Source organism: Aquarana catesbeiana, linkage group LG02, assembly GCF_042186555.1.
Source record: "Aquarana catesbeiana isolate 2022-GZ linkage group LG02, ASM4218655v1, whole genome shotgun sequence".
Lineage (NCBI taxonomy): Eukaryota > Metazoa > Chordata > Amphibia > Anura > Ranidae > Aquarana > Aquarana catesbeiana.
This window is the reverse complement of record NC_133325.1, coordinates 429,883,926-429,898,329: the sequence shown is the minus strand read 5'-3', so window position 1 is coordinate 429,898,329 and position 14,404 is coordinate 429,883,926. Positions and strand designations below refer to the sequence as shown.

The 14,404-nt window shown below is 42.8% G+C and overlaps 1 protein-coding gene across 3 annotated transcripts in view; it reads left to right on the top strand.

The window, feature by feature from the left end:
• INPP5B (inositol polyphosphate-5-phosphatase B) overlaps positions 1 to 14,404 on the top strand; it is a 170,192-nt gene that overhangs the window by 70,128 nt on the left and 85,660 nt on the right. Inside the window, exon 1 of one of the 3 annotated variants that reach the window (XM_073615511.1) lies at positions 6,771 to 6,927. The exons of the other annotated variants lie outside the window; for them this stretch is intronic. Within the exon in view, the coding sequence (XP_073471612.1) occupies positions 6,906 to 6,927 (22 nt within the window). The 5' untranslated portion in view covers positions 6,771 to 6,905. Of the gene's footprint in view, positions 1 to 6,770; positions 6,928 to 14,404 lie in introns of those variants that run through there. 3 annotated transcript variants of the gene reach the window in all.

Genomic DNA, 14,404 nt, shown 5'->3' with positions numbered 1-14,404 from the left:
ATATGCAAACTGCAACTTGCATAGTTGTGAATCAAGCCTAAGAAGGGTACCCAGTTTGCAATGCTGTGCCTGTCTGTCGTCACTTGACCAGGGCAGGAAAAAAGATAGTTACAAAAAATGTAAATCTCTGCTACCTCTGCATGTAGAACCATGGTGTATCATTCTAGGCCTGCCTATCCTTTTATTTAATAAAGAGAATTTATTGACAGCTATGGATACATTTGTGATGCTTTGGTCTACACTGCGTTGATCACAAGCTTTGCCTGTGTTAGTAACAAGTGTACGCTACCCAGGCCCTGAAATGATAAAAAAAAGCTTTATGAAAATAAAATACATTATTTCTCCACAAAAAAACAAAAATCCCTAAATGATGGGCACCCTATGGCCATAGGACTGTACATGTAAATTTTACTGCTACTTGCCCTTCCCAATGACCATAGGATTTCCCTGTCCATTTGCTGCTGCCTTCCCTTCTCCCTGCATTGTGAAAGGGCAGGCTGCCTATGGCCATAGGTTTTTCCCCCTGCAGCTATGGGGTTGGAGGTTTCTGCCACCATTAGGAAATCTGGCAAAGTGAGTCTTCTCACATATCACGTCCATAAACATTATAATTTTGTGCTCCTCTTGGGTTGGTGGCAGTACATCCCATCAAATTCCCTCTTGTATTGGGAAGGGTTGAAATAACCCCGACTGAAGCTGTTCCATCACCCCAATCCTCCTTCTCCTCATCAACACCCAAACACTGATCCCTACCGCCAGCACCCTAACCTTCCTCCTTGTGTTCCTGCTTCCTCATGGCATTCCACATGCTGGAGGAAGACAGGCATGGCCTTCTGTGCAAAATAATGACAGCTGACTTTATGGCCTTCTGAGCAAAATAGTGACACCTGGATACCTGACACTTTGGAGTAACAGGCTGCTAGCTTGTGTAAAGGGGTATTTAGCAAAGTTGGCTTCTAATGTAGCAGCAGAAACAAAAAAAAAAAGGTCTTGAAATAAAAACTGGAGAGTTCTTTTCAGATATTTATTTGTAAAAAACCTTGAAAACCATTTATCTTTTTTCTTCCACTTCACAACTGCGTGCCACTTTGTGTAGGTCTATCACATAAAATTAACGTTTTTGGTTTTATGACAAAATGTGGAAAATTTCAAGGGGTATGAATACTTTTTCAAGGCACTGTATTTCCTCATACATGCAGTACCCAAAGGCTGGTACTTTTACCACTGATCATATACTACAGGCAGAGGTTGAAGACTACAACAGTACTGTCTGCAGTAGATACATTAAAAAGGCCCATATCACAGAGCTTTTTTTTATTTGCTGCCTATTCAAATGTTTGTGTACAGTCCTGACACTAGCCAACTTCTCTTCCAAATTTGAAATCCACAGTTTGAATACTTTTAGGCTGTGTTCACAATTATGCAAACTGGATGTGGGTTTCTCCACATCCAATTCGCATGACAGGAGACTGTGATGGGCTCTTTGTGAAGCCAGTTCACATATCTTCAGGGCGGCTCCGTTTCAGGTCTAAATTCAGGCAAAAATTCAGGCCTGATTCGTCGCTGAAAGAGAGAATAGGGACACACCGGACCCCTGCTGTCAGCCGCATCCGATTTAAGTGTGAGCCCAACCCTAAAGTAATAGGGGATATCAGGATGGGAAAGGAGTTGCTTGATAAAAATCCAAGTGTCTCAGCCAAAACTACCTATAAAATTCCTATTTTCATGTTGAAATGAATCAAAATGGATTGCTACTGTATTTAAGTCAAGCTAAATGTAAAAGTAAAAAAAAAAATCCATTACAAATCGAAAATATGTGACGTCAGAATACAGTGTAACTGACACTGCCTGTGAGAACTGTACTGTCCTAAAACACCACACACAACTTAACCCCTTCATGCTGACCGCACGCAAATATGCGGCCCCACTGGGCTTTTTTTTTTAGTGGGGCCGCATATTTGCGTATCTCCCTTTGTGCTGGGAGCGTGCCGCACGGCACTCCCAGTACACAGACCGGGGTCTCACCGAGAGCCCTGGGCCCCTGTTCTAACGATCAGAACCCGGATTTCCCGTTTTCAGGTCACCTGATTGCTGTGAGAGCCTCTGATTGGCTGTCACAGTGATCAGTCACTGTGAAGCCCGCCCCCCCCCCCCCCCCCCCCGTGTTTTCTGTCTCTGTGAAAGGACGAGAGGGATATATTGTATCATTCCTTGCAGAGATAGAAAATAAAAAAGTGTGTGAAGAAAAAAATAAAAAAAATACAAAATAATAAAATAAAAAATACCAAGATCAAGGTTTGATCTAGGTCAGTGCCAAGGTTAGTGTTTGGGTCAAGGTCAGGGTCAGTATTTTTGGACAGGATTTTTTTTTTGAATTAGTATCAGTGTCAGTTAGGGTCAGTGTGTTTTAGGTAGGATTGAAAAAAAAGCAAAATATGCACTATTTTTTCTGGACTGCGTTACGGGTACAAACAACAACTAACATACACATATGTGGTATGTCTGCGATCGTCAGGAGCAGGAACATTTTATTCTAGGTTGTTATTTGGTGGTAGGTTAAGGTAGTAGCAAGAAATATACAGTTAAATTTAAAAATAACATTTTTTTTCTACTATTTTGAGCCAGTTTTTCTTTGATAATAAAAAAAAAAGAATCAGTAGATATCCATATATCTACAGTATACAGTCAGTAAGCGGTTAAAAACTGACCACACTAAGGAGGAGAACACACGGTGGTTAGTTCTCTAGCTATGCTGGGAACTCAGCCTGCTCTCCTCCAATGATCAGCCTTGTCCTGACACCCCCCCCCCCCCGCTGCAAAGCCAGTGTGCTGCTGCTTCTCCCCCAACCCCCCCCCCCAGCTTTTATGCAGCTGAGAACAGAGGGAATGTGATCACTTATAAAAATGTATTTATAATGTTTTTTTAAATATCTATACACAAATGTTTTGCCTTTCATTTATATTTTAAACTGAATAGCTTGTTTTACAAGGTGATCGTTTACAATCACTTTTTTTTTTTTTGGATTGGGAGAAGTTCCTCTTTAAAGTATTACTATACCCACAACAGTAAAATCAGTCTGTATATGCAGTAAAGCATGCTTGTTATACTCACTGTGGAACCTAAGGGGTTAATCCTCTGCATTTTGTAAAAAGGCTGTTTGATCCTGTCTTCTCTGATCCTCTTCACCTTCCACAGTTCTCAATTCATATCCTGACAGAACAGAGTCTAGGGAAAAAGCTACACCTTGCTCAGTTTGGTGTGTATTGCTAGAGTTTTTTAGTTTTTTCTTTCTTGGGAGAGTGCATGTGATCGATACAGGGCCAATCAGTCCACTGTCCAGACAGAGGGTCAGGGGTCCTGCATCCTCATAGGACAATCAGAGGAGAATGAAAACTCCTCCTACAAGCTTTAAGCAGACACTGATAGAAATCACAAGACTGCTCTAACTGCTGATGAGAAAAGGTATGTAGCAGTTTATATCTACTAAAACTATTACATTTCCATGTTCCGTGTACTGTGGGAGACCAGATATAGCGAATGCAGGATCCTGGGTGTAGGACAGCCCGCCGTAGTTGTACTGTGGCAGGTTGGCTCCCCTGTGCGAATCGCCGTCATTGTACGTAGGGCGCGTACAAGGTGATTTGTGGGCAGGTGCGTGCGCATTGGCGAGCCGGGGAGCCTGTCTCGCTCCAGAGACAGGCAGAATGGGGATCTGTCAGTGTAAAGAAACAGATCCCCGTTCTGTCAGGGGAGGAGAGAGAGATCGTCTGTTCCTAGTGATTAGGAACAGCGATCTCTCTCCTCCTCCAATAAGCTCAGTTGAACACAAATCTTTTAGGTTGACTGAAGTAAAAATAAAAAAATAATAAATATAATAATATGGTTGCATAAGTGTGTACACCCTAAAACTAATACTTTGTTGAAGCACCATTTGATTTTATTACCGAACTCAGTCTTTTTGGGGATGAGTATCAGCATGGCACATCTTGACCTGGCTATGTTTGCCCACTCTTCTTTGCAAAAACACTCCAAATCTGTCAGATTGTGAGGGCATTTCCAGTGCACAGCCCTCTTCAGATCATCCCACAGAGTTTCAATCGGATTCAGGTCTGGGTTCTGGCTAGGCCATTGCAAAACTTTAATCTTCTTCTGGTGAAGCCATTCCTTTGTTGATTTGGATGTATGTTTTGGGTCGTGGTCATGCTGAAAGATGGGGTTCCTCTACATGTTCAGCTTTCTAGCAGAATCCTGAAGATTTTGTGCCAATATCGACTGGTATTTGGAACTGTTCATAATTCCCTCTACCTTGACTAAGGCCCCTGTTCCAGCTGAAGAAAAACAGCCTCAAAGCATGACACTGCCACCACCATGCTTCACGGTGGGTACGGTGCTTCTTTTGGTGATGTGTAGTGTTGTTTTTGCACCAAACATATCTTTTGGAATTATGGCCAAAAAGTTCAACCTTGGTTTCATCAGACCATAATAACACGTTTTCCCACATGCTTTGGGAGACTTCAGATGTGTTTTTGCAAAATTTAGCAGGGCTTGGATGCTTTTCTTTATAAGCAAAGGCTTCCGTCTTGCCACTCTACCCCATAACCCAGACATATGAAGAATACAGGAAATTGTTGTCACATGTACCACACAGCCAGTACTTGCCAGATATTTCCGGCAGATCTTTTAATGTTGCTGTAGGCCTCTTGGCATCCTCCCTGACCAGTCTTCTTCTTGTCTTTTTAACAATATTGGAGGGATGTCCAGTTCTTGGTAATGTCACTGTTGTGCCAGATTTTCTCCACTTGATGATGACTGTCTTCATTGTGTTCCATGGTATATCTAATGCCTTGGAAATTCCTTTGTACCCTTCTCCTGACTGATACCTTTTAACAATGAGATCCCTCTGATGCTTTGGAAGTTCTCTGTGGACCATGACTTTTGCTGTAGGATGCGACTAAGAAAATGTCAGGAAAGACCTACGAGAACAGCTGAACTTTATTTGGGGTTAATCAGAGGCACTTTAAATGATGACAGGTGTGTACTGACTATTTAACATGAGTTTGAATGCTATTTCTTAATTCTGAACACAGCTACATCCCCAGTTATAAGAGGGTGTGCACACTTATGCAACCATATTATTTTAGGTTTTTATTTTTTCTTCCCCCCACCTAAAAGATTTCAGTTTGTTTTTCAATTGAGTTGTACAGTTTATAGGTCACATTAAAGGTGGAAAAAAATTTGATGATTTATCTCTGTCTCATTTTTTTACATCACATGACATTTTAACAGGGGTGTGTAGACTTTTTATATCCACTGTAAGTATGATTATGGGAAAAAAAATCCCATACTTCTCTTTTAACCACTTGCCGACCAGCCACAGTACATATACGGTCGGCTCTATTGCGCAAAACGTTGTATCTGTGCGTCACTTCCAATAGATACTGTGAGCGTGCGCAACTCGATGTGCGCCGGCCACCCGCGACCGTGGTAAAGAGAGGCAGAATGGGGATCTGCCTAGGTAAACAAGGCAAACCCCGTTCTGACAGGGGACAATATGGAGATCTGCTGTTCCTAGTGATCAGGAACAGCGATCTCTGTGTTGTCCCCAGTAAACCCATCAACCACACAGAACACACCCAGGGAACACAGTTAACCCCCTTCCCTGCCAGTGTCAATTATACATTGATCAGTGCATTTTTTTAGCACTGATTACTATAATAATGTCACTGATCCCCAAAAAGTATCACTTGGGGTCAGATTTTTTAGCTGCAATGTCGCAGTCCCGCTAAAAATCACAGATCGCCGCCATTATCAGTAAAAACATAAAAAAACAAAAAAAACAAAAAAAAACAAAAAAAAAAAAGGCCATTAATATTTTCCTTATTTTGGAGAAGCTATAACTTTTGCGCAAACCAATCAATATACGCTTATTGTGATTTTTTTTTTTTTTTTACCAATAATATGTAGAAGAATACATATTGGCCTAAACTGATGAATAAATTATTTTTTTTATATATATATATTTTTTTTTGGATATGTATTATAGCAGAAAGCAAAAGATATTGTTTTTTTTTCTTCAAAATTGTCGCTCTTTGTTTATAGCACAAAAAATAAAAACCGCAGAGGTGATCAAATACCACCAAAAGAAAGCTCAATTTGTGGGGAAAAAAAAGGAGGTCAATTTTGTTTGGGTGCAACGTCACACGACTGCGCAATTGTCAGTTAAACCGACGTAGTGCCGTACTGCAAAAAATGGCCTAGTCATTGAGGGGTAAAACCTTCAGGGGTTGAAGTGGTTAAGGGCTTGTTTACACTTGCGATTGGGAGGCGGGAAAAACCCTGTGGTTTAGCTGTGTTTATTACTGCCCCTCGACCACTCCACCTTTTGCATGCTGCGGCAGGAATTACGCCCCCTCCTGTAGAATGGGGTTACGCCGCAACTGCACAAAACCTGCGCTTTTTTGGTACTTAGGGGGTTACAACAGATAGTGAGGAGGCGATGACAACATCTCCTGCTACCTGTCTCTTGCTCTCATGAGAGCAAAGCAAACTTCAAAGCAGGTGTAAAGCAGCCCTAAGCTAGATGAAGCTTCAGAAGCGCATGCACCGTGCTGGGGGTGATATTGAAGCAGCTGCATGTCCTTTGTACGTTTTCTAGCTTTCCCATTGACTATTATCTGCTTCATCAACAGGCAGAGACTAGTCAGGAGGTCACATGACCATGCATTCACCAGAGCTCTGGCAAAGGAATTGGATTTCCGGGTTAGGGCGGGCCACGCCTGCTCTGTGTTGATTGGCTGAGTGCAATGGATGGGGCGGGGTTTTGTTTTGGCTGTGGGGTTGCTGTGACAGCTCAGGTTGGCAGACAGTAGGGTTTGTTGTCAGCTCTCAAGGAAGAGGTGCGGAGATGTCTTCTCGGGGCACAAGAGGTATGATTTCAGGGAGGAGATCCCTGTATGTATGTACTGTGATCAGTCTGTGTGCTCACAGCTCTTCACTGACAACTTTCCTGCCCTCTCTGATCTGGGAGCAGATTACAGTTCTATAATCACATAGTGTGTGAGCTGCCTGTGTCTGCCTGTAATGCTTTCTGGAACTTGATTTCCTAATCTGTTTGGATTTCCTTTTGGCTCTTTGTATTTTCCTGTGTTCTGTATAAGTAGCAGTGTGTGTGTAATGTGCATGACAAGCAGGATCTGTTTTGGATTTCCATGCATGCGTGTAATCTCTAGATGAAGGTTAAAGGTTTCCTGTAGTAGTGCAACATGACCTAGTTGTGTGAGATCAGTGATTTCCCCAGGTTTGAATAATGCCTTTCTAATGATGTCTGTATACAGCCTACGCACACCTCTATATGAATATGGATTGTCATCCGGATGGAAAGTTCTGTCATTCCTTTATTGTTCTGAGTGCTCCGAGATTAACAAGAATTGTCTAAATACAAGAGTCGTGTGTACTCTTCCCTGAATCCTGGAGTGTTTTGTGTGCTTCTTCCAGATCCGTGCAGGATTTCAGTGTGAGACTTTGTTCTGTGCAGGAGTGTCCTGTAATAAAGACCGCTCGCTGCTGCTCTCTCTACTTGTGCAGGGTGACTGGTCTTGTCTCCGCCCCCTCCTGTAGTTTTCTGTAGGGTAGCATGTAGTGGGTGGAGTCTGCTGGTCCCCTCTTACAGCTCTGCTCTCTGCACAGGGATGCTATAGCTGCTACTTTTACAAATGAACCACTTGCCGATCGTAATATGTATACAGTAAAACCTTGGTTTGAGAGTGTTTTGCAGGACAAGCAAAAATTTTTTAATAAATTTTGACCTGATAAACAAGCTATGTCTTGATATACAAGTAGCGTCATGTCACAAAAGAGTGTAAAAGAGAAGAGAGGCGCCTATAAGTGTAGCAATACAGTTACATTTAATGAAGGTAACACATTTAGCAACTCACATGGTTGATGATTAAAAGAGGCACATGTAAGTATGCAGGCATCCGGGGTAAAGCTGTCCACATAGACCGTCCTCTTCATCGCCATCAATGTCATCTCTTCCATGCTGCACTCCATGAGCGGTTCAAGCCACGCTGTCAGATCGCTCTATTGCAGGGTAGTCTTCCCGGTCACGATTGCTGACTGATGGCGTTGAGAACTGGCGGTGCGGAGGACGGTCTCTGTGTACAGCTTTACCCCAGATGCCTGCATACTTAGATGTGCCTCTTTAATCATCAACCATGTGAGTTGCTAAATGTTGTACCTTCATTAAATGTAACCATATTGCTACACTTAGAGGTGCCTCTCTTCTCTTTTAGGCACGATTCACATCTATGCATGCTGCTTTTGAGCGTTTCTGAAGTGCCTCTTGCAGGTGCTTGCTGCGTTTTTGGACATGCGTTTTTTACGCAATTTTTTTTTTCTTTTTTTTACACTGTATATAGTTAGTTGCTACGGAGGGGGCCGGGAAGCCGGCTGCTGCGTCGTTAACAACCGATGAGTCATCAGCTGTCAGTAGGCTTCCCTGCTGAATGTAAAAAAAAAAAAAGAATTGCCGGTTAAAAAAAATTGTGAAATAAAACAGCGTGTGGTCCCACCCCCCCTGGTCCATACCAGGCCCTTGGGTCTACTATGGATTCGAAGGGGGCTTGCGTTTTTGATGCAGGTCCATTAAAGTCTATTACATGCAAAACGCTGCATTTTGCGGGCAAAAAAGTCCCCGACCCTTTCCAAAAATGAAGAGGCACAAAAATGCATTGATGTGAACATGTTCCATAGGAACCCATGTTAAAAAATTTCCCTGCATTTCTGCAAAATGCAAAACTCATCAAAAAACGCATTAGTGTGAATCGAGCCTTATACTCTGTAGTTCCTGCTGGATTTTGCTTCTAATCCCCTTGTGGAGGCTTCCATTTGTGGATGGACATTTTATGGTTACACCATAATCTTTTTATATGGACTATAAACTTATTATTATTTCTTATGGGGAAATTTGCTTTGATATACAAGTACTTTGGATTACAAGCATGTTTCTGGAATGATTTATGCTTGCAATCCAAGGTTTTACTGTATATACGTTGCGCCTTACAGGTGGTTTTACTGGGATTATGACTGAAGATATCAACCATAACTATGGTATTGTTTTTTTCAGCTGTTGGCTGGCTTTCTCTTGAAAATGTTTAGAGTGGCACATGAGCCGCTGGAACGCTTTCAGCTGGCAGCATTTCTTGAGCGAACTGATGAAAACGGTATGCCAGAGAGACACTGGCAAGCGGCACTCTTTTGCTTTTAAAGGTAAAGAAGAAATTTGGGGTCTTTTTGACCCCAGCTCTTTTCATAAAGAGGACCTGTCATTCCCATTTCAATTACAAGGGCTCTTGAAAGCGTTCAGAGTGGCTCTTAAGCCGCTGGAATGCTTTCAGAAGCAGCAGGAGGGGCTGTCCCCCCTCCTGCCGCTTGCCAGTGTCTCTCGGGCTTACTGTTTTTGGCAGTTCGCCCAAGAAAAGATCCCACTGTGCTGCCGGATGGTCACACAGGCGATCAAAGAGTAGATCCACTTTGATCACCTCTATGGCCTTCGAGGGCCGAAGCCAAATCATGATGTCCCTTCTGGTTCAGAGTGGAAGTAAACTTCTTTTTCTTTTGCTTAAAAAAAAATAAAAAAAATAAATAAATACATTTTTTTTGATCTTTTGCTTTTAAAGGTAAAGAAGAGATTTGGTGTCTTTTTGACCCCAGTTCTCTTCATAAAGATGACCTGTCATCCTTATTTATATTGCAAGGGATGTTTACATTCCTTGTAATAGGAATAAAAGTAATCCAAAAAAAATAAAAAATAAACTAAAGTACCCCCATCCCTCCGAAGCGAACGTATACGTAAGTTGCATGTGCATATGTAAGCAATGTTTGCATCACACATGTGAGATATCGCCACGAACGTTAGAGCAAGCGCAATAATTCTACTGCTAGACCTCCTCTGCAACTCTAAAGATATAACCTGTAAAGGCGTTTAAAACACTGCCTATGGAGATTTTTAAGTACTGAAGTTTGTCGCCATTCCAGGAGCGTGCACAATTTTAAATGGTAACATGTTAGGTTTCTGTTTATTTAGCGTAACATCATCTTTCATATTATACAAAAAAAAAAAATGGGGTATATATTGTATTGTTTTTTTTTTTTAAAGTCTGAAAAAAATCTTTTCCACAAAAATTGCGTTTGAAAAACCACTGCACAATTACTGTGTGACATAAAAAATTTCAACAATCGCCATTTTATTCCCTAGGTGTCTGCTAAAAAAAAATATATAATGTTTGGGGGGGTTCTAAATAAATTTCTAGCAAAAAATACTGTCTTAAACTTGTAAACAAAAAGTGCCAGAAAAGGCCTGGTCTTCAAGTGATAATATCTGGGTTTGTAAAGGTATTTGGTGCACACAAAGTGGACTTATATCATTTTATAGCTGCTGAGGAATTTATTGAAATGAAAGTTTCTGTGGCCAGAGTTCTGGAATATTTGTGAATCCAGACATGGCTCTTGCTAAGCTTAAAGCAGAGTTCCACCCAAAAGTGGAATTTCCGCTTTAAGCCCTCCTTGTCCCCTTACATGCCACATTTGGCATGTAATTTTTTGGGGGAGGGGGAGTGGGTACCTTTTTTTTTTTTTTTTTTTTTTTTTTAGTGGGACTTCCTGTCCCACTTCCTTTTTCCTCTTCTCGGCCGCCTAGGCGACTCCTCCTCTCGCCCCAGGCGGCCCCTCACTGCCAGCAATCTTCTGGGACATGTCACAGGTCCCAGAAGATTGCCTGGCCAATAGCAGAGCGCACCATAACTCGCGCATGGGCAGTGCACGCCTGGCCGTGAAGCCGTAAGCTGTCACGGCTGGGTGCTCACAGTTGCTATGACGGCTCCGCGGAGAGGATTGGGAGAGGAGCGAGGCTTCGGGTACCCACATCGCTGGACCCTGGGACAGGTAAGTGTCTGTTTATTAAAAGTCAGCAGCTACACTTTTTGTAGCTGCTGACTTTTAATAAAATAAAAAACAGGTGGAACTCCGCTTTAAGTGTGTTTTGAGTGATAAAAATGTTTTTTGCAGCTTTTCCATCTGACTACCATTGACTGTACACATTAAGGTTGTGACGTTTGTATAGTAGTCAAGTTTTGAAATGCACATCAGGGCAAAAAAAAGAAAATAAAAAAAGCCGTACATCTCTGCAATACATGCATGCCCCATCCATGTTTTATCCCTTTAAACAGCTGCAAGTACAGGAAATACCCCTTGATCTGCCAGAAATGCACTCAGCTGCTAAGGCTGTTATAAGATGGGTGATTCTGTCTATACAATCGCCAGCAGCAGAATTACTAAAGAGACTACCTGTGTCTCCTTATGGAATGGCTCCATCTGTAGCATGATACAGCAAGATGTCACTGGCCTGAACACTGCTTAAAGCAGAACTCTGGGATTTTCAAAAAAAATCCACACACACACAACACTAAACAGTTATTACATTTGTAAAATGTCTTACCGTTTAAGAGATATGACTGATTGAATTTTCAGGAAGTCTTTAAGGGGTACCCCCCTTTTATGCTTTGATGTATATGTGAGAGAGCACTAGTCATTGTTCTGCAAAACACTGCAATGTTTTAAAATACGTATGTCGCTTGATTTTTTTGTATTTTTTGTATAAATAAAATATTTGTATTTAATTTTATGATTGGTGCCTACAAAGTCCATTTTTTCACACCTTTTGGTGGAACATTTAGAATTTGTAGACTTAGGACGTTGGCACTACTCTACCCATGAAGTCTCCACAGACCATCCTGTGATGAGATTTAGCACCCTGTTTTAAATTCTAATTTTCAGGAAGTCAGCTCTTTGATTCAAAAAGTGCATCATCTTTTCTGACAGGGAGGATCTCTTAGAACAGGGATTACATCATATCCTCTTCTCTCTCTCTAACTGTAAACAGACTACATTTCCCATGAATCCTTGGGATGGTAGTGTATGTGGGAGGTACACTAGGCTTGTACATGTAAATGTGAACTCGCCCACTTCAACATAAATCACATCCCTCATTCTGCAGCCAGCAAGCCATACATAACACACAGTATGATAGGTTACAGCCTTATAAATGCAAAGTATTTTAATATAAATGCAAACCAGTGCCGAATGTCAGGGACCACCACCATTCCCTAATGCCGGGGACCACCACCAGTGCCGAATGTCAGGGACCACCACCATTCCCTAATGCCGGGGACCACCACCATTCCCTAATGCCGGGGACCACCACCATTCCCTAATGCCGGGGACCACCACCAGTGCCGAATGTCAGGGACCACCACCAGTGCCGAATATCGGGGGCCACCACCATTCCCTAATGCCGGGGGCCACCACCAGTGCCGAATGTCAGGGACCACCACCATTCCCTAATGCCGGGGACCACCACCATTCCCTAATGCCGGGGACCACCACCAGTGCCGAATGTCAGGGACCACCACCATTCCCTAATGCCGGGGACCACCACCATTCCCTAATGCCGGGGACCACCACCATTCCCTAATGCCGGGGACCACCACCAGTGCCGAATGCCGGGGACCACCACCAGTGCCGAATGCCGGGGACCACCACCAGTGCCGAATGCCGGGGACCACCACCAGTGCCGAAGTCAGGGAGCACAAGTGCAGCATGTCTGTCTCACCATTGCAGCTTGTCAGGGACCACCAGTGCAGAGCGGGGATTATTATTAGTAATCACTTGTATGACACATCGAGGATCTCCTGCGGTGTCAGGTATTGTATATGAGAACACATCGGTGCTCGGTGTTCTGATATACTATACCTGACACAGTGGGTCATCCTGCTGTGTCATACAAGTGATTACTAATAATAATCCCCGCTCTGCACAGAGATAGTGGGGGGGGGTGTGCGGCAGGGACAGCGGAGGGCAGATTGCTAGCAGGGAGGAGGAGGAGGGAGGAGAGAGGAGAAGAAGGACACCTCCTCCATGAGCGGCACAGACCGGGGACTGTGAGACCCCTTCCGCCCACAACAACATCTCTGCTTCCTTCCTCTTTCAGAGGACTACAAGGGGACGTGTCAGACCGCTGGCTGAGCTGAGGAGAGGGATAGGAGCCAGCGGTCTTACAAACAGGATGTTAGCAGGAAATAACGTTTTTTCAGTAAGTTCAACCTATTACAGAGGAACTACAGAGCTCAGAAGAACATGGATGGCAAACTGAGTGAAGGTAGGAGATCGGCTACAAGGACATGGAAAAGCATTTTTTGCCTGGAGTTCTGCTTTAAACTCAATCACTGGCAATGGAAGCAATAGGGATAAACAGGCAACCTCTTTGGGGAACCTGTCACTGCAGTAGATTCACCCGTCTGACATCAGCCTAGGCTGTTTGTAGACTTGGCGGTGCCAGCCCTGCCCAGTTTTCTTTTGTTAACATAGGAACATAGGAAGTAAGCACAAGACACAGGGTGGCTATGCATTTCTGATATGATCAACAGGTGTTTTTTTTGGGGGGGGTTATTGAACAGAAATAACAAAACCATATTTAATTATATGATGACCCAACCAAAAGGGAGAAAATGGGGGAAGTTCGAGGTTAGGGTTTACATACCCTTTAGGGTTAATTTAGACCTACATTAAAAAATATGTAACCCCAGCATTTCACATTGCTGATATGTGCCTGCTGTACCATGTACTTGTGTGAAAATGTATCCTGTTCTCTTTGTATTGCTTCCTCTATGTGAAATCCCTGGTGTTCCTACCAGTCCTTCTGCTTTTCTATTAAAAGCTGACCACACTAAGCATGATAGTATGGCGTGGTCAGTTCTTTAGCTATGCTGGGAACTCAGCCTGCACTCCTCCAATGATCAGGCTTGTCCTAACACACCTCCCTCCCGACACAGACATTCACTGGGAAGAGCAGTGTGCTGCTGTTTCTCCTCCCTTAGCTCTTATGCAGCTGAGAACAGAGGGCATGTGATCACTTATAAAAAGGGGGGAAACGATATTTACATTGTTTTGTATCTGTATAAACTAGAGCTGCACGATTAATCGTAAAAAAATTGCGATCTCGATTCAACCCCGCTCACGATTTTTAAATTTTTTTTGTATAATGTGAAAAATGATGTTACACTGTGAGAATTGTGCTCTTTATTCAAAGAAAAAAATTGTGATTCTCACTGAACCGATTCAGCCCCGGAAGATTTGGCTGCTCAATGACCAGGCCATTTTTTGCAATACGGCACTGCGCCGCTTTAACTGACAATTGCACGGTCATGCGTCGCTGTACCCAAACAAAATTGACTTCCTTTTTTCCCCACAAATAGAGCTTTCTTTTGGTGGTATTTGATCATCTGTGCGGTTTTTATTTTTTGCGCTATAAACAAAAAAAGAGCGACAATTTTGAAAAATAAACAATAT